The sequence below is a fragment of the Notolabrus celidotus genome, chromosome 9 (assembly GCF_009762535.1).
Source record: "Notolabrus celidotus isolate fNotCel1 chromosome 9, fNotCel1.pri, whole genome shotgun sequence".
In the NCBI taxonomy this organism is placed as follows: Eukaryota; Metazoa; Chordata; class Actinopteri; order Labriformes; family Labridae; genus Notolabrus; species Notolabrus celidotus.
The window spans coordinates 11,025,046-11,048,385 of record NC_048280.1 but is presented as its reverse complement, the minus strand read 5'-3'; the positions used below and the strand labels follow the sequence as shown (position 1 = coordinate 11,048,385).

The following is a 23,340-nucleotide window of genomic DNA, read 5'->3' as shown; positions in this document are numbered from 1 at the left end:
TTAAAAAAGAAGAAGTATGCCCATTTATCTATACTGCTCATCCCGTACAGGTCAGAAGGGTGGCTGGAGCCCATCCCTGATGTCATTGGGTGAGAGGAAGGGTATACCAGAGGTTTCTGCCTGTTAAAAGGAAGTTTTTCCTCGCCACTGTAACTAGCTAAATACTGCGATGTGCAATGCTCATGATGGATTAAGGTGGGGTCAGACTGAGTCTTACCCTGTCTTGAAGTTGGGTCTCTGTTCATAATTTGACATAGAGTGGTCTAGACCTCCTATGTTTGTAAAAGCGTCTTGAGATAACGTTTTTTCTGATTTGGCGCTATACAAATAAAGATTGATTGATTGATTGATTGATTGACCCCGGACAAGTTGCCCTCCTATCAAAGGACTAACATATACAGGACAACAAGACACGCCCACACTCACACCTATGGGCGATTGAGAGTCACCACTTAACCAAGCATGTTTTTGGACTGTGGGTGAAGGCCATAGCACCAACACATGTACAGGGAGAACATACATCACACAGAAAGGCCCCAGGCGGGATTCGAACTAGAAACCTTCTTGTTTTGCAGCAACAGTGCTAACCACTGCTCCACTGTGAAGCCAAGAAATATGTCCAAAGTCATTATCATAAGCACTGAAAAAATAGAAATGTGCTAGATTGTATAGCAAAGAAAGCTACCAGCAACACAGCCCAAACAGTTGATTTAGACAGTCCAGCATTTGACAAGGCAAATACCAAATTGTACTTGCAGATTTGGGGGTGCTACCTGGGATGGCCAATCTCATTTTAAGGGGGCCATTGGATCACCCCTCTGGACACACCCCTGATTGGTTGATAAACATGTCTGAATGTCCTGTGTTCATGGAGATCATTGATCAAAGCTGCAGAGGCAACATTGAATGATTCAATATTTGTCATTTTACCTCAGTAAAGTAAAGCATGCACAAGTATGCACAGGGTGGGTCTATTGTTTGACATTGAGATGCTTCCTTTTTTCCTTTATGTGAAAGATCTGCAAAGATGGAACAGAACAGACATTTTGCACACTTCCATTCCTATAGGCATGTACAGAATAAGCCAATGGAGCATATTAAGGTGTGGCATTGATATCATTGTTGGCCTACACTATTACATAAGTGCACCTGTACTGAACCAGCAATAGATGGATTAATTCTTGTTCACGTCATTATTTACGACCTATACACAGCAGTTCTCCCATTCCTCGGTGGATTTTTGACTGACAGGTAATTTCATCAATGGGTTATTTTAACCATTCCGTCGAGTGAGGAAGTTTTGTGCCTTAGGGTCATCAAAAACACATTGATTTTGCAGTTAGTTACCTAACACTGATTCAGGCAGTGCAACAATGTGAAACAATTCCTCTTTGCATCCATAAAGTATCATCCTAAACGTTCCATGTGATTTGCATGAGTATTTTTGGGAGAGGCAGTAAATTGTCACGCCGCCGGTGCAGGATTTAATGACATGTCTGAACACAGGTCAGAACGCGCTGGTTTATTCAAGTCATTCAAATGAAGCGTCCTCCTCCTGCTCTCCTGATCTGCTCCCCCTCGCTCCTGCTGAGGAAAGCAGACACTGGCCCTACACTTCACTCCTCCCCTCCTCCGTCCTCCGCGGAGCCGGAGCGTTCTTCCCTCTTTAAACCATGGTCTGGCTCCCAGTGCTGCTCGGTGCATGTTTCCCTTCGTGAGGGCAGATTTCTGAGCTTGTTTCATGACATGACACAGTGCAACGCAGGATCCAAGTGGTCGCTCCTAACGCCACTGGAACTCCTCCGTCCAGGACTCTTCCACAGTGCTTAGAGAGTTTGGCTATATGAAATATGCAATGTTCTCAGGAGTGCCCGGTTCTCTTTTTGCTACACTTTGTTTTCACTCTGGCAGCCGGCCACGAAGAGCTGTTCGACTCCGGCAGACTCCTCTCTCTTTTTACAGAGCAAGGTCAGTGTGGTGCAGATTTAGTAGAAGTGTCATATCTATGCATGAATCCAATAAATGCATGATTAGCAAAGTATGTTTGGTCCATTGCATTTAAGTGTTAGCATGCACTGAAGCTAAAATCTGTTACCAGATCTTCAGACTCACCATTTAAGGAAAGACATATAATAAATGTTTTATCATAAAACTGGTAGGGACAAAATTAAAGTGCATAGTTTTGATTTTTAATTGTAAAGTAAGAGACATGTAGCAATCAAAAGTTCATACAGAAAGAATCATCTAACTTCACAAATCAAACTTTTGATTTGGTCAAAAAAGGGGAGCCAGATGCATAAAAAAAGCTCCTTTGATTTTTAAAGTTGTATATTTGGGCCTTTTTCTTAAATCATGTTGTCTTTTTGTTTAACTCTATTCTGCAGGTCACTCATCCCTGTCAGGGTCAGACCTGTCCATCGTCCACCCAGTGAAATCCACTGCTGATGGAGCCTTCGTCTCTCACTCACTGTCCCACCACTTCAATGCTGGGCGAGTCAGACGTGACCTACAACCTGAAGCTTCCAAAGGGCCGGTTTACTACAAGGTCAACTACAAGGGTCAAGCTTTACTGTTCAATTTGACTGCAAACAATCACCTGGTTTCAAGTGACTACGTCCTGGAGAGGAGGAGCGGCAGCGCCAACAGGACTGAGCAGCATCGCCTGCAAGGGGGGAACTCCTGCCACCTGCTTGGCACAGTGGAGGTGTCTGGCAAGAGAGGAACTGCTGCCATCAGCACATGTAAAGGCCTGGTAAGGAATCACAACACCTAAGAGGACAAATAGCTCAATCTCAACCTCTGTTTCGTCCATCAGATTACTTTGTTCAACTTTGATGTTTTCTGTAGCATTTCCTCATTAAATCTGAACTCAACATCAAATCTCTTTAAAAAGAAAAGTCTGCCATGAAAGGTGTTTTGACACACAGGAGAAAGGGGGCATCACTCTAGGGAAGCTGCTATTTGGAGTAGGCTGTCATAGGCTGTTAAACAAACCCCTTCCATCTGACAGTGCCCTGTGTGTTAGTTTGCCCTTCAAAGACTTCCTGACACTATTTGCAGAACGAGTGTGCTGCAGACCCGCTGACGACTGCAGCTTCTTGGCCAACCATGAGACCCTTTCTGTCTTCTTTGTCTCTCAGAAGTTTTTCCTCAACCCTCATTCATTCATTCATTCATCTATTTTGCTGCCTGGTCCTGTAGAAAGTCTTTGCATGCAAACCCCCAACAATTGAAGTGCAGCTTTTCTTTGTTCTTTGCTGAGAAAGGGAGTTTCAGTAATGGACTTTGTCACAATTTTATAGACTGGAGCAGCGAGGTTTGACAGATGGAGAGAGGGGAAAAGGGCCATGCTTCATGTTCAAAGTTTGCACTTTTTTATACTTGTAGTAATGTTTAAATCAAATCAGTACTTCAACTACAAAGGAAAGAAAACAGCTGGAGAACAGAGAGACAAGAGAGCTCAGCATGTGAGGAGAGTTTGCACAGTATGAATGTTTCTGGGGAAAGGTATGGTGCATTCAAATAATTCAGACTGATTTTAAACTAATAGTTGTATCTCAGAAACACTTTTCAACTCTTAACTTAATAATCAATGAATTTTGCAATCGAACAGTGAGACGACATGAAAAAATAGTGACGTTCCAGCTCTGAAATGATGGGATGTGTCAGTTTTAGTCATGAAGAATGTTTCCCTGTTCATATTGGATTGTGTCACAGCAGGAATGCCTCTCCTGCAGGGTCTTGCCTCCTGCCTCTCTGTTATGTTTACGTGGCTTACAGTGCTTGATTTTGCTAAATCTAGTATAAGCAATTCATTTTTTACATCTGACTCAGACCAACAGGACTGAAATCAATGCTAAAACGGATGGAAAACTCTGTTGCGTCACTCTTACTTGCAATTAACTACAACCTACCGCAGTTAGAGAGGTTTTATGCTATCCCGAATGCTTCAGTTTGCCCCTTCTGTACAACCCACCGGGGAAACCACAATGATCTATTACCCTGATTTTCTGTAGAGTGGAAGAAGGTTTATAGCAGCTAAAGCCACAGAGAGACCACTAAACAGCAAGACTCAGGCAGACAGATGGTTGAAAGAAACCCTGCCAGCTGCTGTGGAGGTCAGTAACCCTCAGGAGACAGATAGAGACGGACCCCTTTAGAATATACAGTCATGACAATGATTGGCTTATGTTGCACAATACAAGATATACTGCAGACTTAAGAAAAACAGAGCACACAAGAAACACAGCTACAATACATCACATGACAACATTTTTCACTGACTTCTAAAGGCAAAGCTTCTCTGGGGAACTTTAAGGTTGTGTCAAATTTGGCGCCACCTGTGGAAAAACAGGATCATTGCTCTCTTTTTTTAATCTTGTCCTGACAAAAACATTGAATTTGATTGTGTTTTAAATTTCTAATGGGCAACGCCCAATGAATCTGGGTGACACTTAAAATGATATGTTTTGGGGCACCAGGCACCTCTTTCACCTCAGAGATCCTTTTAGGCATTGGTTGCAGTTTCAACTTCTGGCCTCGACCTTCTGATGCATATATACCCTAATCTATTCTCCCCATAAAGCCTATCTCTCCTCAGCTGGTCCTGTCCAATGAAGGCAAAAAAGCTACAAAATACATATTTTAAAGAAAGGTAATTCACAGCATGTTGTTGATTGTTCACCTGGCACCTACCCTGCCAGGGGTGACACACACACACACACACACACACACACACACATATATATTAACTAATAAGAGATCATCAGTCTAGTCTCTGATGGTTTCATTTTCTTTTGTGGGTCATTTGGAGAAAATCAGTATTATATATACTGATTAACATCTGACAATTAACAACTCACAGGAGCTTTAAGTTTAATAAAGATGGCCGTAATCTACCACTGGGTACCACTGGGTACACAGGTGTACATGTTAATGTGCTACATGTAAATACTGTGGAGGATCTTACTCATGATTAAAAGCAGAAGTTGTGTTTTTAATAAAGATATTGAATTTTTTTGTAAGAAGGGAAAAATAGTCACAAATTGGTGAGATTTAGAGCTCCTGTGAGGAACGTTCTGTTTGTGTTGATTTTGGCGCCCCCTCTGGACAAAGAGGCCCTCATGCATTTTTGCTGACTTTGTCATGTACATTTTTAGGCAGTGTTTTCTGACAAAAAACATCTCCTCCTTGTGTCTTTTAACAGTCTGATGTATCACTTGTGGTCACAGACATTAAACATTACAATAGAATCGTCACTCTTTTTTTGTGATAATTAAGTATTTTTCATAAGCATCAAAAACTCCTCACAGTGGCTTTAAAAATGAATAACAAGTTGAAAATTGTTCCCATTAGTTCGAACTTGACTTTAAAAGTGAAGCAAATAAAGTAGCAAAATGTGTTTTCAGGAATTTGCTGCATTGTGACTCAAACAATAGTTTTAGGCAAGTCAGATGGTTTCTACAACCCAGTCTGTAACCTGTCCTGTGCTGGGGAAAAGAAAGGAAGCCTGGCAGAGAAACTGAGACATATTTTAAGAGCCATAAACTGGTCCACACTGCTCCATTTACACCTCCACACAGTTTAATTTAAACTGCACTTCTGTACAAGGAAATCAAGTCACATTATCTCCAGCAAATATAGCTATGCCACAATGAGCCATATGTAGGTTACATGTGATTATGGCTTTAAAAAGTTCAGGTTTCCCTTCACCTTCACTGTAAATATGAGACGCAGAGTAATTGGGTGGAGGTTGCTGTCACTGTCCTTCTATGGGAAAACCTCCAATGAAAGCAAATCCAAAGACTTCTCACTGAAGTCTTTAGTGATCCCTGAGGCACAGTGTGCAAGTTCAGACCCATTATATCCTCACTCCAATGCATGTTTCTTCGCACTATGCAGATGAAAAATGATAATGTGTTTGACCTCTGTGGAATAAATGAGCTCAGAGGCACAATTACCCTTTGAAGTAAAAGAAGGCAAGTAAGCGCAGTAAAACCTGTGATTATCAAGAAACAGTCATCTAAGAACAAATGCAAGTTTGTTTGAAATTGTTGTGGTTGATCGCATTTCAATAATAAGCACCATCCACCTCCACCTCTCTTTGTGTCCCACTAATCACTGCTGAAGCCACAGGCTGTGTAACAGCACGCACTTTCCAGACCCAGTCGGACAGTCCTACAAAACCCACAGAAGCAGGAAACAAGAGTAAAGCAGTTCCACATGGCCCGTGTATTTAGAACACAGACCTGTGTTATGGTAACCTCCCCTGGCTCTGGCACCTCGCACCCCAACACGCTTCCTCTGAGTCAGAGGAGGGGTATTAATGGGGAGGAAGAGGAGGCGGAGGAGAAGAGGTGGCGAAAGTGCAAATTGAACTCCAAGCCGAGGCCGTTTCAGCTGGCAGAGCACTCAGGATTTAGGTCAAAACTGCTCTACAATAATCCCTCACTTTTGTTCAAATGAAAAACAAAAGTCCCAGTTCCTTTTCAAAGTGGTGTTCGCCTGCTCAGCACGGACATCACACAAGATCTGTACGTGGTCATTTGAGGATCATAATAAGGATCATAAGCAACACCATAACCACACACTGTACACGTTAAGCTCTGCAGGCTGTGCTGCACAGTAGGACTGCATTTGGTATGCCAATAATACAGATCATGCAGAGCAATGCTCCTAATGTTTGGATGGGCCTCTCTGTAGCATTCCTTCCTGGTTGATTTCCACCACCTGCTTTTTTTCTGTAGGGACACACTTACTGGGAAGATTGACTCAGGGAAACGTATAAGAGAAGACAGGATGATAAAAACAGAGAGAGGTAAAGACGTTGCCTGAAACTTCCCCCCTGATATGCAGTAGTATATTTTTTGTATGTGTTTCATCTTGCAGTGACAGGGTGCCAGTGCAAACTTAAATCTTGATTTGGTTAAATGGTACTCTTACCATATAAAATGAGACTCAGAGCAGCAGTGATATCAGCTGTTTTCTGCACAGTCTTTGGGAAGTGTTCCCTGCTGACTGCAGACATATCAGCCTGCATGCTTTGTGGATGAGTCCACCTAAAACTCAGAGACCCCTGGCTGAGGGCCACACTCTGAGTCAGTGGGAACCACTTTCTGAAAACTGTTTAATCTGAGTTTGGAAAAAAAAACAACTCAGGACGGATTATCAGATGCTACATTATTGTTGTTCTTATGTTGACTTTACATGGGGAAAAAACAACCTAGCAACTTGTAATATCCTTTTTTACAAGCCTCACTGAAACAGGTGGCATAATACAGTCTTTCCAAGGGTGTCCTCCTCTAGACCTGCTTCTCTGAAATCCCTGGATGGAGAAATGAGACACCAAATTAGAGCTCTGCAGGCTGCAGAATGAATGCAGTTAAAACACATGTTGCAAGTACCACATGGGAAGTGTGTCAGGATGACCCAGAAAGCTGAACAGTGCATGACTGCAGTGAACAGCAGGGTAGACCCCTGGAACCACAACAGGCCGAACTGCATGGCCTAATTTTTTACATCTGCTGTTTCCCCCCTTAATACTGATGAGAGATCCAAGAATCAAATGCAGCATTCATAAATTAAGACATCTCTTCATTCATGTGTTTCTTTTTTTGCACAAACCTTTTATTTGCATGCCTTAGACAAAGGGGAAAAAATCTTAGTTTCACAGATTCAATCATCTATGCTGTTGAAAGAATCATGTATCCCTCCTCTCTTTCTGTTGTTTGCCAGTTGTTTCAAGGAGCAAGGGAGGAGTTCATTCAGAACAGTCTGGACTTGTTTGGACTCAGTTTGACACAAAACTTCCCCACACATACACACTCCCACTCAGACACAGGAACACACACAACCACCTCAGTGAAAAGACTTTGCAAACAGTGATCTGGAGGTAGAACGTCCATATTGTGTGTGTTTACAAGGGAAAGTCAAAGATTTGACAGAAGCCTCTTTTGTTGCATTTGCATGCATTTATGTGTTCATTTAGGGGTGTGTATGTGTGTGTGCGTGTGTGTGTGAGAGTAGGTGTGTTTCTCTGTGTGGGTTCAGCAGCAGACCTCAGCCATAAGGAGGTAAATAGTCTGCACCAGTAAGAACATGCATGGAATACTTAGGAAAAAGTGTCTTTATTGCTGCTGCAGCAGACAGAGAATGTGCCTGGGGGAAGAGGAAAGGTTCATATTCGGATCTGTTGACTAATGATGGAAATTACTGAGGAATGGCTTTTCCAGCAGGCTGTGCAGGAGAAAGTCCAACTTCTCACCTTTTTAGTATGGGGATTATTGACACACACTACAATTTATGTGATTTGTTCATGCACTTATAAATAATTTGATGCAAAAGCATTCTAACCATAGACTGCAACTATTCTGTTTTAGCCCCACTCATAACATTACAACACAGACATAAAGCTGCATAGGGTTAAATTTTAGGGTTGTATAAAAATGTTTGAATATCATTCACACTTGGATGAGTTTATGTGCTCAATTTCTCTCATTTCTTTACATTTTTGTGATTTGTATCTCCTCAGAGAGGCTTCTTCTCCCTTCCAGAGGGACACTATTTTATTGAACCTGTCCAGAAATCTGCTAATGAGCCAGCAGAGACTCCAGAGCCCCATGTTATCTATCCAAGAGTTACAGAAAGTCAAAGAAAAAAACGCAGTCTGCAGTCCAAAAAGACTCCCAGCCCCTGTGGAGTTCAAGGTCTGTATCTGAATCTGTTTTTGCATGGTAAAATACTGCAGATGTTTGTGGAACTGTACACGATTGAGCTTTTTCTATGTCAAGCAAGGTTATGCCAAAAGTGTACGACAAAGCATGTCTTTTATTATCCACGCTTTAGATGCTCCAAGTGACTCTGTGCAGGTGGAGAGGGAGAGGGAGGAGTGGGAGAGAGAGCAGCAGAGGGGGGAGTCGCGCTCACAGCGCTCGGTCAGCAGGGAGCGCTGGGTGGAAACCATGGTGGTGGCTGACTCCAAACTCATAGAATATCATGGCAGCGATAATGTGGAGTCTTACATCTTTACCATCATGAATATGGTAAAGAGATGGAATTCACTCCCTGCCTATTCAAAGTTCCTTCACAGATGTAAAGTGTCTACTTACGTAATGCATTTTCTCCATTGTCAGGTGGCTGGGATCTTTCATGATGCCAGTATTGGGAATGCAATCCATGTCATCTTGGTTCGACTCATTCTGCTGCAGGGAGATGAGGTAACACTTCTTTCTTTCCTTCACAAGAGGCTATGAGTGTAAAAGATTTCACAAGAATAAAACGACTTACCGTATTTCCCCTCTGATATTTGTTGCAGAAAGGGTTGAAGATAATTCACCATGCAGACTCCACTTTGTCCAGTTTCTGTGCCTGGCAGAAAAACCTGAACCCTCAGAGTGACACACACCCGGCTCATCATGATGTGGCTGTGTTGATCACCAGGTAGGAGACACATTTGGCATGTGTGAATCAGCAGTCTAATAGATAACTCCAACAAAATGGTGTGTCTGCTCTGCTGCTGGACCCTCTTTTGGTGGAAGTATGGTATGTGCACTGTGATTGGTCAGATTTTTCCTTCAGGAAAGACATCTGTGCTGGCAGCAACCAGCCCTGTGAGACCCTGGGTCTGTCTCATCTGTCTGGGATGTGTCAACCTCACCGCAGCTGCAACATCAATGAGGACTCAGGTCTACCTGTCGCCTTCACCGTCGCTCATGAAATGGGCCACAGGTGTGTGTGTGTGTGTGTGTGTGTGTGTGTGTGTGTGTGTGTGTGTGTGTGTGTGTGTGTGTGTGTGTGTGTGTGTGTGTGTGTGTGTGTGTGTGTGTGTGTGTGTGTGTGTGTGTGTGTGTGTGTGTGCGCGAGTGTGTATATAACTATTTTGAAACCCTGATGGAATAATGGATTGCTATAACAATGGTCCATGCAACAAAAAAGCATCCTGTTCCCATGCTCAGTTACTATAGATGAATATCCAGCTGTGTCATTAAATCCGCGTGCATGAGCTCATCAGTTCATTAGTGAATTGGCTGTATGCAAATAATGACCAGTATCTTGTAACCAGATGAGAAAAAGACTGACACCTGAGAAGGCTGATGTGGTGTGGGTGCAGTAAAAGTAAAAGTGACAGAGAAGTTGGATTTGCTTTCAGCTTTGGATTACTGTGACATACAAAACCGTTTTGTCTTTAATCCTATGTTTCTGCTCCAGAGACTTGTTGAGGTGTAGCCTCAGGGCCAATCCAACCAGGAAACACCAGTTCTACCTTCAACAGTTCTGATTGTAAAGTAGAGCTGCAACCCTTAGCTGATCAGAGAATAGACTGGAAATTCATCAACAAATATTTAAATTAATAGTTAATCATTTTGGTGACTTTCTAGTAAGAAAAAGTCAAACACTGACATTTATGGTTCCAGGTTCTTGCAATCATCTTTTGCTTGATTTTAATACATTTTAAGCCGTGATGTTTGTTTCTTTAAATTTGTATTAGCATTGTTCATACCCTTCTGACACTTACAATCAAATAACCTATTTATTGATTAATCATAAAAATTATTGGCAGAGTAAAACAAACTTAATAGTTGGTGCAGTTTTTTTTATGTTTTGATCTTATTGTGAGAATGCTTTCTTAACTTTTAAGACAAGGAAAACTGGGCTTTGACTTTTAAATACAAGGGTTGCAGAAAAATGTAGAAAAAGACAGTAGAAGCTAGAATTGAGTTCTCACATAAGCTTAAACCAAATCAGAAATGTATTACTTCCACATATCACAGATGGGCCTTACCCATGGAAGCTAGATTATGAAGGGTGGTCTGCTCTTACACTTATTTATATAAGAATAATTACATCATTGGTCATGTCTCTTGTATGTCCACCCAGTTTTGGTATTCATCATGACGGCCAGGGGAATGACTGTGAACTGGAGGGAAAGCACCCGTTCATCATGTCCCGACAGCTGATGTATGACAGCTCCCCTCTTACTTGGTCTTCCTGCTCCAAAGAATACATCACACGCTTCCTCGAGTAAGACTGGATGTATACCTTCTTCTTATGCATGAATACTTCATAAAATAAAAACATGATTTGTTCAGTTTTAGAAGAGGTTTTTCTGTCTTGTGGGTTACACGTGAGTTTCTGAAAAACTGAAGTACAAAGATTGTGAAATAAGGAAGAAATAGGGGTAATTATAAGATACACCATGGATGTGCCTGTGCAGATGTGAATGAAGATTATCCAAAAACCACAACAGGTGTGGCCGGTCTTTAGTTACAAAAACATTGGTGGGTAGCAAAGTGTGACCAAATAAGAATTTAAAAGAGTACAAAAAGATCAAAATGCAACACATTTCATGTGGAGACAGAAAATCCAGCCAATGACAGTAAAGTAGGAGGAGCCTCAAGGAACATCAGATGAAGGTCACACCTGCACAATTATTTGCAAAAGTTTACTTAGAAAGAATTCCTTTCTGACAACACAATTTCACTACAAGCTCTGGCAAGTTTGTGGTCAGAGCTCCTGTTACTCTTTGACTTTGACCTTTTAGATACTTTAGACCTCTCTCAGCTATCACACCTTGTGCAATTCACCCTTTTCCGTCTCTTTAAAAAGGTCACACACTCACTTTTTTATTTTCTTTCTAAGTCGTGGCTGGGGTTTCTGTCTTGATGACCGTCCTTCCAAGAGGGACCTGACCACCCCACTGGCTCGCCTCGGTGTCCGCTACACCACACACCACCAGTGCCAGCTCCAGTACGGCCCAAACGCGACTTTCTGCCATGAGGTTGATGTGAGTATTCTGCACCTTAGCCCCACCTGAAAACTGTAAGCCAGTAATCTGTTTTGCAATAATCTTATTGTTCTCGGTTTACATCTTTCTTACAGAATGTTTGCCAGATTCTTTGGTGCTCAGTGAACGGCTCCTGTCGATCCAAACTGGACTCGCCCATAGACGGCACTCGCTGTGGACCAGAGAAGGTGCATGATGGGGCCAGTTTATTTGTCTTGTTAGGGTTCTTGTTTCACTAGCCTCAGGGTGGATATGGCTAGTTCAACTGTATGAGGGTGGTATTGGCACAGATCCTTGAGTATCAACTGTGTTGCATTACTTTCCACATGATCTTACTCACATGTTTCTCTCTTCCAGTGGTGTATCAGTGGAGAGTGTGTGATTGTGGGTAAACTACCAGAGACGGTAAATGGAGCCTGGGGACAGTGGAGCACCTGGTCTTACTGCTCCAGGACCTGTGGAACTGGAGTCCAGTCAGCAGAGAGAGAATGTAACAATCCTAAGTAAGACTATGAGGCTCATTTGAACATTTTTCTCTCATTTCATATTTCAATCTTTCCTGCCTAATCTTTAAAAAACAGATAACATCCTGCAGTCTTACTGATGTTCTGCTGTTTGTCCACAGACCAGAGTTCGGGGGAAAATACTGCACAGGAGAAAGAAAGCGTTATCGGACATGCAACACCAGACCCTGTCAGATTAACACACCAACCTTTCGAGAGATGCTGTGCAGTGAGTTTGACACCGTGCCCTACCAGAACGAGCTCTATAAGTGGATTCCTGTGGCTAACCCATGTGAGTTTTCAAAGCCTCAAATGTTCTATTAAATACCAGCTAGAGACATACACAGATGTTGGTCACCCCAAGGGGGGGGGGGGGGGGGGGGGGGGCTGTAGCTGTGGTTGTATGAATCACCCAGCAGGGGGCAGTATTTATTATAGTAAACGCTCAGAGTTGCAGCTATCCCATCTGTTTAATCCAAGATGTGGTATCCAGTGTTTAAGGAGAGATCGGTGCATTTTGTTCTTTAATTTCCCATGTAAAAATGGGAAAAATGTATGTTTTTAGTTTGAAAAACAGCCCCAAAGTATCTTGTCATCAATGAAAACGAATCCTTAGTGTTGCAGCTAACTATTCTTTTCCTACAGATGCATTTGCTAAATATTTTCTAGATTCATTGGTTGTAACTCTTCTTCTCTCTCCTTCAGTACAACCCTGTGAGCTGCACTGCCGCCCGGTCAAAGAGTACTTTTCTGAGAAGATGCTGGACACTGTGACAGACGGGACGCCCTGCTTCATGAACAACAAGTCCAGAAACATCTGCGTCAATGGAGTGTGCAAGGTAGTGTGGCTGGGTAAGAGACTAAAAGAGACTGGGGGGGGGGGTTATAGTGGAGCAGGATATGAGACAAACTGCAGAGTGTACAGTATAATTTACAATAAAAGAGTTTGTCTGTGCAAACTTATCATCTCATGCCTCCTGTGCCATGTGTCTGTGTGTATACTCTGATGTGTGTGTGTGTGTGTGTGTGTGTGTGTGTGTGTGTGTGTGTGTGTGTGTGTGTGTGTGTGTGTGTTTTGTCTGCAGGAGGTCGGCTGTGACTACGGCATTGACTCAAACGCAGTGGAGGACCGGTGTGGAGTCTGTTTGGGCGACGGCACAAGCTGTGAGACGGTCCGCAAGTCGTTTGATGACGGGCAAGGCTTTGGTGAGTCCCACACAAACGAAGGATAATGAAGCAGCTGGGAACAAATTGAATTATCGAGACATGAGACTTCATAAAATTATAAAATTCTGGTAACACAAAACAGACAAACTTTTAATGAGGCAGGCTTTCATGTACCCACCAGAGGAGTGTGAAAAAGTGCAGAATTCAAATTTATATCCACAGGCAGGAAGTCATTTCAGGACAGTTTGTTAGGATTACGCCATTGTGTTGTTTCTTTGTTGTCATAGCAGCTGTCTTGTCCACACTGTGCAGCTGTTTGTCCTGCTGCATTTGGCTGGTGTGATGTGTGTGTGTGTGTATTTGTGTCTTTCTGCAAGCCCATGTTTAAATTTGTCCAAAGAGAGACACGCTTTGGCTGCTCTTACTGAGTTCAACTCCACACATGGCAGCGACGGATTAATAGATGAAGAGCCTTTTACAATAAAAACATCCCTCCTTCATTCCCTCTCTCTTTCATACTGTCTGTGTGTTCGCCATGCACAGCATCCTTTCCTGATAACCAGCCCAGATGTGTGCAACTTCAAAAGGCTCAGACCAAGAGCACCCCCCCTCTCTACACATACACAAAAACACACACACACCCTCCCACAAACATCATTAAACTCCAGAGACCGACTCATAGCTGCTTTCGTCCTCCCCCATCCAGCCCCCCAACCATCCAAACACAATAAAAAACAGAGACAGGGCAGTGCCCCCCACGCTGAATACACACTCATGCACTTCCACACACACACATACATGCCAACCACCCCCACAGACTCAGCCCACCCTCTATTAAAGATCAGAGAGAGACTGTCTGGTAGTCTGGATGTGAGTGTGGCTGCAGCCATGGTGGGCCATCCATTACCTTGCTGTGACTCTGACTCCCACCAACCTCACCCTCCTGACTCTCCTAGGGTACGTGGATGTGGGTGTGATACCTGCGGGGGCGCGGGACATCCTGGTGAAGGAAGTAGAGGAGGCAGGTAACTTCCTGGCTCTGAAGAGCAGGGAGTCCGAGGAGGAGTACTTCCTCAATGGTAACTTCATTATCCAGTGGAATGGGGAATATGAGGCTGGGGGGACCACGTTCTTCTATGAACGTAGCGGGAACATGGAGAACCTCACTGCTCCTGGACCCACCAAAGAGCCCGTCATGCTGCAGGTAGGCCAAAAAGAATTTAAAATCAGATGAAGGGTATTTATTTTTACAGTTTTGAAAAAGGCCAGTCTTTCAAAATGTTTAAAAAAGAATAGTTTGCTTGTTATTTTTGCTCGTTATTTATAAAGTGTCTATTAGGAGTTGCTGCCAAATTGGGAATATGGGTTGAAAAGCCAACTTATGAATGCAATAGAAAGAGGTGAAGCGTAAAAATAATAAAAATTTGTATCTTTAAATACACATTTTTTTCAAAAGTAAGTGGTTTCAGAATTATTTAAAAGACACATGCTGGGCGCAGACTTAGCCTACTGGTTAAGTTGTGCGCCCAGGTAGTGGGCGGCCCAGGTTCAAATCCAGACTCCAGCCTCTTTCCCGCATGTCATTCCCCAACTCTCTCCCAGTTTCCTACACTATCCACTGCCCTCTCCTCTATCAATAAAGGTGTAAAAGCCAAAAAATATAACCTTAAAAAAAAAAAAAAAAAAAAAAGCTGCTATTAAGAATAACTGTGAATATGAGGAGCAAGTATTTTTACATTCAATGTAATCTAAAAAAGATATCTGCTTATTAATGATATATGTTTTATCCAGTTGCTGTTTCAGGAGAAGAACCCAGGAATAAAGTACGAATACATTATAAGAAAAACCAAAGGAACAGGAAATGAGGTCATTGAGCCTATTTACAGGTGGAGACATGGGGCATGGACCGACTGCAGCACCACCTGTGGTTTAGGTTGGTGTTTTATTTGCAAGGAAAAAAGTGTTATGAAATGAAACTTTGATAGCTGATCAATACCAGTAACAAAGTAACAACTTTATCCTACCTCAGGTGAGCAGCACCAGCCTGCACTGTGTTTTGAGATGGATATGGGCGTAGTGGATGAGTCTCTGTGTGACCCAGAAACCCATCCAGAAGATAGACACAGAAAATGCAAGACTGTGGATTGTCCTGCAAGGTCTTCACTCTTTAATACTCTTCTTTTTTTGTCACTTTTTACAACAAAACTTTGACATAAAGTAGTTTGATTAGATGTGTACATGTTCTGTGATTTAATTGCTCCTGATATTAATGATTCCCTGTATCTGTCCCCTCTTCTTCAGGTGGTGGGTGGGTGGCTGGCAGCAGTGTACAGCTACATGTGGATCAGATGGGATACGAAAGAGAACGGTGCTCTGTGTTCGCACAGTGTCAGGGGAAGAAAGGGTGCTGCACCCAGTTGAGTGTAAACATCTCCTCAAACCCAAACCTGTTGTTCCATGCAACAGGGATGTGCCCTGTGGACTGGACTGGGCTGTTGGCAACTGGGAAGAGGTACGCTCCTTACTCTAAAAAAATTGAGACGCTGTAAAATGATGATAAAACCAGATTTCAATATTTGGCATTCATTTAAACTTTATGTTGAAAAACAAAAGCTGGATGGCTGTGATCTTCAGGTCGTCTAGTGGGACTGTATTGAAAGCAGACATGACTCTGTCGTGGAAGTCACTGCATTGGCTCAAAATCACTTACAAAAAACATGGTCTTTGAACACAGTTTGCCTCTGCATCAACAAATTTAGTTTCAAACTGTAACATGCAAAGAGGAAACCATACAGTATATAAACATGATCCTGGAACGCCAGCAGCTTCTCTGGGCACATGCCCAAAAAGTTATCTGTGGTCTGACAAATCCGAATTTGACATTCACCATTAATGCTGAGCAATATATGAACGTTTTGAAGCAACATATGAGGCCATCCAGACAATAATTATTTTAGAGAAGTTGCATATTTCTTTCAAGACAATGCCAAACCACCTTTTGGGAAGTATTACAACAGCATGGCTCAGTAGTAGAAGAGTCCAAGTGCTACACTTATCTGCCTGCAGTCCCAACTTGTCACCTTTTAAAAACATTTGGTGAGTCATGGAACAAAAAATACAACAAAGGAGAAATTTCACTTTCAAAACGCCAGCAACTGGTCTCCTCAGTTCCCAGTCGTTAAGACAACTGGGGTTATATTTAATTCTAAAATGTGTCTGTTTTCTTGCATTTGTGTTGTTTGTGATGACCTTGTTCTTCCTTTGCAGTGCCCGGTCACATGTGGAGGAGCCGTTCGCTCACGTTCTGTCACCTGTGCACTAGCACCCAAGAAGAGCTGCGACCTCTCAACCAAACCTCGGTCCAGATCGCTCTGTGCCCTGCAGAGCTGCCCTAACTCAGGTCTCCGTAGACGACCCGGGCCTGCTCCGAAATATCGTCGCATTTACCCACCTAAGAGCCACCCCACCAAGCTTCCTGCTGACACCACCCGGGTGAGCACCACGACCACAACTGCACCCGCAGCTGCTGTCACGGTGAGGAAGAAAACAACCACTAAAGAAACTACAACTGCCTTCATCCCAACCATCACATCCCTTTCAACCACTCCAACAGCAATCCCTGAAATCATAGATGCAGATGATTATGAGTTTGAAGATAAAGTGAGGAAAAATGAGGACAAGAAGGAGAAAACCAATTCAGCAGAAAAGGACAGAAAGATAACTCGAGTAGGACAAGGAAGGGAGGAGGAGAATGAGGAAGGAGAGGAGGGAAGTACACCAAATGTGGTGATGTCCACTCCAGGATATGACTATGTTGTGGGGGAGAGTACAACAGAAGAGGAGGGGATTATCAACCTAGATGTTACCACGTCCAAATCACTCAAAAATCCGCTTAAATCAACCACACCAAGGCCACATTTACTCATTACACCCACTGTACAAACAAGTCCACCTACAACACACACGACCAAAGCAGCCACAACTACCACCAGGACCTCCTCTACCCCACACACCAGCACTGAAACATGGGCCAAGACCACTCACCACACCACCCCACGGGTCAATCCATTCAAACACTGGACTCACAGGGTTCCCCTCACCACACCTGTGTCCAAGGCCTCCAACATAACACAAGCTCCTTCCACCACTACAAGTAAACCATTCACTACTGCAGCTCCACCCAAGTCCACAATGAAGATTATCAAACTGAAGAAGCCTGCTGTGACACCCAAGAAAAACAGTCCCACCACTCGTGCTAAAAAGCCCTCTCCTTGGCCTAAAGGAGGACGCTCCAAGATCAACAACGAGCGGCAGCAAAGTCCCAAGGACCAAAGCAAACTGTCAGCTGGAGAGACAGTCAGCAGGGATGTATTCTGGGCTGTTGGGAACTGGAGTGAGGTGAGGTTTCTAAAGAACCAGACAAATAAAGTTGCATGATTGAGCCTTTAGCTGCAGATATCTTACATTAAACTAGGTATTTTCAGAGGTACTTTTTATGCACTTTGGCAACAAAGGTTATGTTATGCTATGACTGCAACCGGAGTAAAAGCTTAAGACCTAAACAATCACATGTCGCCCCCTTTATTTAGTTTAATTATTAACTAATGTTCTTGGTATTTGTTGAAGCTGAAATCTCTCTCCGAATGCTTCAATTTAGCTCAATCTAAAAGCTTACCATGAAACAACTATTAATATGATGAAGTTTTGGAGAAGTATCATATTAATAGGATCATTTCTCAGTTGTTTTGCAGCTCACCATGATATCGGGCATCTTCAAAATCAACTTACGGGAGAATTTTAGACTTGTTTGCAACAAACATTAAGTTTAAATGAAAGTAGAGGCGAAGCTTGCTTCAATATTATTTTCATGGTGTGGTAAAACGTTAAATCCAATGGCACCTTTGTGGTACAAAATCTGAGTATATATGTTTCAGAGAGATGTTAGCTACAGGCTGGAGGCTGAGTTTTAATCTGAAAATGTTCCTCCCTCCCTCAGTGCTCAACAACATGTGGTATTGGAGCGATATGGAGGACGGTCATGTGCAGCTCTCAGAATGATGATGACTGTGCCAACATGAAGAGACCTGAGCCTGCTCGCACATGTCACCTGCAGCCCTGTGCCACCTGGCAGAGTGGCAGCTGGAGCAAAGTGAGTAACCTTAGATTTCCAGCAGTCACTGAATCTTACCCTTACATTGATCACTTGGTAATTAAACTCAATACTTCATTAATCTCCCACTTGTTAAGTCTTACTCTTCCGGATGAGGAGATGTGTTTGTTTCCTCTGCTGTTCTCGCTTCTCGTGTGTTCCTCAGCTCATTTTCTCACTGTGATGTTCTCCACAGTGTCCAGATAGCTGTGCGGTCATGGGGAGGAGGTACCGTGAGGTTCAGTGTATCGACTCTCAGAGTAAACGTCCTCTCAGACCTTTCCACTGCCAGGCTGTATCCAGCAGGCCCATCAGCACCCTGACCTGTCCACACAAGCCCTGTATGAGCTGGAGTACCTCACCATGGGGACCGGTATGAGCATTGTACATAATAGATCTCTATGTATTACATCTGGAGGAGCTTTAAAGAGTTATAGATGTTTATATTTTCCATCCACAAGTTTTATCTTTTGGTGATGAATCTGGTGTTTTAATTAATATTAATTGCTGCAAAACTTTCTCAAACTCAACTTGTCAGTATGGCAGCTTTGTTAGTGGCCCAGTATAAGTATGAACGTGCAACTTTAGTATCAGATGTGCTCATGCAGGGCTTAGCAATAACATATAACCTTCTGGTCAGACTTAAAAACAATCTTTCTGTCACCTGTAACAAAATAGCAACATCCAAAGAGAACCCTGGCCTCCTGAATGAATGACCCATGTTTATTGAATCATCCCCAACCTCCATCACAAATGTACTTCAATACACTTCATATAGTATCATCATACTTCAGTGCAACAAAAAGTACGTTAGATAATAGTGTCCAGCAATGACATAGAAAGGGTACCATCAGAGTTATATTTTAGTGATGAGGTACCGACCAAGTTTCGATATTTGCAACTTAGGAGTTACTCCTAACTCAGGAATATTGTTGCATTCATGTCCCATATTGTAAAGATGTAAATGCAGGGAGTTTGGATTTGGTTCCAACCTCAGTAAACGTGTATAATTGCCTTTACTTCCTCAGTGCTCTGGCAGCTGTGGTGAAGGCATCCGAGAGCGGCTGGTGTACTGTCCTGAGCCTCATCGCTGCAGCTCTACACTGAAGCCAAACAGCACGCAGGCCTGTAGTCTAAAGCCTTGCACTCAGTGGAAGGCCAAGGACTGGGAGGAGGTCAGTCTCATTTTACAAAACATATAAGGCTGGCAGGTGTGAAAGTCCTAAAAGATGACTGGAGGATCACTGTGTTTGTGTGTCTTTGCAGTGCTCTGTGAGTTGTGGTGGGGGTCAGCAGCAGCGTGAAGTTGGCTGTGTGAGTGAGCTGGATTTGGCTGTAATGCCTAACAACCTCTGTGAGAAGATTTCCAAACCAGAAACATTAAGAAAGTGCAATATGCAGGAATGCAAGACTTACACAGGTTTGTTTGTACTCTGTCCCTGTCTGTCTGTCTGTCTGTCTGTCTGTCTGTCTGTCTGTCTGTCTGTCTGTCTGTCTGTCTGTCTGTCTGTCTGTCTGTCTGTCTGTCTGTCTGTGGACTAAAAGTTTTTTCTGTGACAAACCTCTTGGTTAAAATCCCTCTAAAATATTTGAAAAAGCATTAAACCTGTTTCCAGACCTCTGACATTGGACCTATGAGTAATGTTCTTTGTCATGCAGATGCAGCCTGCAGGAAGAACACCATGTCATCTCGCTTCTGTGACAAACTGAAGCTGTTGGGTCGCTGCTCCCTCAGGTCGGTCCAAAGACAGTGTTGTGTCACCTGTGGATCATAACCAGGATTACACATCTACTTACTGTATAACACAATGGACACCTTCTAATCACAGTTATACTTACTTTACTGTATCCTCATGGAACACAGGTAAACATTCAGAAATGCCATCCACAGACTAACACGTCCAAACCAAAGTCCGAACAGACACAGCAATACAACAATCACAAAGGAACATGGGTCGATATGGTCAAGTTTTTAAAGATATTTTTGTTTTTTACCTACAACTCCAATTTGCAAAAAGTTGTGAGTCTGTGTGAAATGATGATAAAAACTGATTTTGGTGGTTTTTAAATCTTTTTTTTGTTTTAATTGAAAATAGTGCAAAGACATGTCAAATGTTGAATTAAAAATATACGGCCATTTTAAATTTAATGCCAGCAACACGTTTAAAAAACTTCAGACAGGGAAAACAAAACACTGAAAGAATTTGTGTTATGCACAAAAAAACTTCAACTTAACTATGTTAATTTGCAAAAAGTTAATAACATGACTTGATATGATAAGGACACTCCAGAGAGGCCGATTCTCTCAAAAGTACAGATAGGAAGGGGTTCACCACTCAGTGAGAGGCTGGGTGGGGAAACAGTTCAGCAATGTCAGAATAATGTTCCTCAGGCTGGAATTGCAAATACTTTGGGGATTTTACCTTCTACAGTTAATAATATCATTAAAAGATTCAGAAAAGCCAAATAAATCTCTGAACATAAGGGTCAAGGCCAAAAAACAATAATGTGCTGTTATCTTCGGGCCCTCAGGTGGTATTGCATTAAAAACAGACATGACTCTGTAGTGGAAGTCACTGTGCGGCCTCAAAATCACTGCTGCTCCAGGGAGGGGAGAGACCAACTGGCTTGTGATCAGCTTACAGTTCAAAAGTCAGCATCCTTGATGGGATGTATAAGTGCCTGTGGCGGATAGCTTACACATCTGGGAAGATATCATTAATACTCCATGGTTAACATGTTCCTGTCTGTGAAGGTTCTCAGTCATCAAGGTCATGACAATTCAAAGCTTCAAAGCTTGATGGAAAAAGCAGCTGAATATTTCACCACTCCTCTCAAAGGCTTCTTCACAGAAGCCTTTAAATGCTCCTGCCCTACCTTTCTTGAAACCTGATAGCATCAAATTCAAATAAACAATCAACAATAAAAAGTTTCCACATTTGATATTTTGTCTTTGCACTATTTTCAATTTAACAACATGATTTGAAAACCATCAAATTCTGTTTTTATTCATATTTTACACAGCATCACAACTTTTGGGGAATCGAGGTTGTATTTGGATCTTTGTTTATTTTTTTGTAATTTAAAAAGTTGTTCAAATATCCAGCCAAATCCTTTAATATGAACGCTTATTATGACAGTTTAACATTTTAATATCTAAATTTTCAAAGATCCATATTGATAGAGGTTGCCCATCCCACTTTTTTTTTTTATAGTTTTTAAACTAAAAATGTCATAGCATTTTTTCAATGCAAGTTTTCAATGCCTACCAAGTTTTGTAAAATCTTCCAAAACATGAATATGATTAAAACAGTTGTAAAATAAAATTAAAAAAGGGGAAAAACATACTAAAAAACACTATAAAAGTGTATTTACTTATTCCAAAGCTTATTCAGAACCAAAATGTATAACAAGATACAAATCTTAACTTGATTTCTAAAAAAAAAAATGTGGTAATGACCATGAAAACATCCGGTACACATCTCTCTGGGCCAAAGGTGCTTTTATAATACAAGAGCTGAGCATTTACAGCTCCACTGTTGAATGACTTGTGATATTTTATTTCAAAGTGAATAATAAAACCAGAATGTAAATAGAGTTTTACTATCTCTTTATAATGAATTGTTAATAGAGCTGATAATCGATGTTTTTTATTCGTATGGTTTTCTTTTTCTGCCTGAACTGTTCTGTTCTCAGAGCTGGCGCTGTGTTTACGTTGTTCTTGGTACAAACTCCTGCTTTTTTTTCTTCCTATTAAAAAACTGTCAGTGATAAAGAAATCAGCTGCAGAACCTGCACAGCTCTGCAGTGGAACCTGTGGTGCTCCTCCTCTTGTGTGTGATTGACTAATGAGAAAGAGGCGTTGCAGGTCATCCCTCTCAGGCCGCTCCAAAGATGGCCACTGTGTTTGTATGATGTTTTGCAAGTTTTACCAATTTCATAAAAGTGGTACATCACCTTGACTGATTATGATTTCACATCTCTGTTAAAAATATTATAAGATAAAATATTTGTCATAAACTGAGACATGAAATAAAGTCTTAATTTGTTTTTTTATTTACCCTTTTGATGCACGTCTGGTTGTTTTTGTTATTTTTATTAATCTATCTTTACATTTCTAAGTTTTGTCAGCAATTATTAAAAGCCTGGAACGTCCTGGTCTGAAAAGAACTAGTATTAGCTCCCCTTGTGTCAGCTAGCCTAATTTTATCAGGGGTATGTGACCTTCTTTGAGTAGTGGTTTAGAGGTTCATGCCGATCTTGTCATCACGGTAGTTCTGGCCTGACAGTGCCATATGCTGCTGGATCTGTAACCTCAGAATCTGCGGTACCAGGTTCTGTTTCAGAGATCGGGTTCAGCTGGCCCAGATTTCCCAGGCTTCTCTGTGCCAGATAACTTGACACGGACTGATGCTGCCTCACTCAGTGCACCCTGCAGCTATCACTCAAGCCATATACCAAGAATTAGTCAGCAGTAATGGAAGGAGTAACACAACACTGGGTCAATGTGGAGCATCATGTCCTAAAGACCAGCAGTGTGTGTGTAACATGTCTCTGTGTTGACATGACGAAGCAAACAACACACAGTTGTATTACCTAACCACAGCTCTCCTTCTGTTATGTCATTGTGTTGCCTCATAAGCAGAGTTGCACAATGAAAAGCGGCGATGGAGCTCTAAATCAGGAAATGCCTGAAAATATTGAAAGACATCTCAGGTAGTCCCTTCACTGTCACTTTA

The 23,340-nt window shown here is 42.2% G+C and overlaps 1 protein-coding gene across 1 annotated transcript; it reads left to right on the top strand.

Moving 5' to 3' along the window:
• The first annotated feature begins 1,501 nt into the window (after positions 1 to 1,501).
• On the top strand, positions 1,502 to 22,661 carry adamts12 (ADAM metallopeptidase with thrombospondin type 1 motif, 12). Its single transcript, XM_034692549.1, has 24 exons — positions 1,502 to 1,968; positions 2,385 to 2,752; positions 8,531 to 8,705; positions 8,845 to 9,041; positions 9,132 to 9,215; positions 9,314 to 9,438; positions 9,577 to 9,726; positions 10,876 to 11,019; positions 11,638 to 11,782; positions 11,878 to 11,970; positions 12,140 to 12,285; positions 12,408 to 12,577; positions 12,991 to 13,124; positions 13,371 to 13,491; positions 14,409 to 14,656; positions 15,244 to 15,385; positions 15,482 to 15,608; positions 15,754 to 15,964; positions 16,720 to 17,850; positions 18,449 to 18,601; positions 18,798 to 18,974; positions 19,630 to 19,776; positions 19,868 to 20,021; positions 20,261 to 22,661. The coding sequence occupies exons 1-24, from the start codon at positions 1,851 to 1,853 to the stop codon at positions 20,374 to 20,376; spliced, it is 4,776 nt and encodes a 1,591-aa protein (XP_034548440.1). The 5' UTR covers positions 1,502 to 1,850; the 3' UTR covers positions 20,377 to 22,661.
• Positions 22,662 to 23,340: the final 679 nt, after the last annotated feature.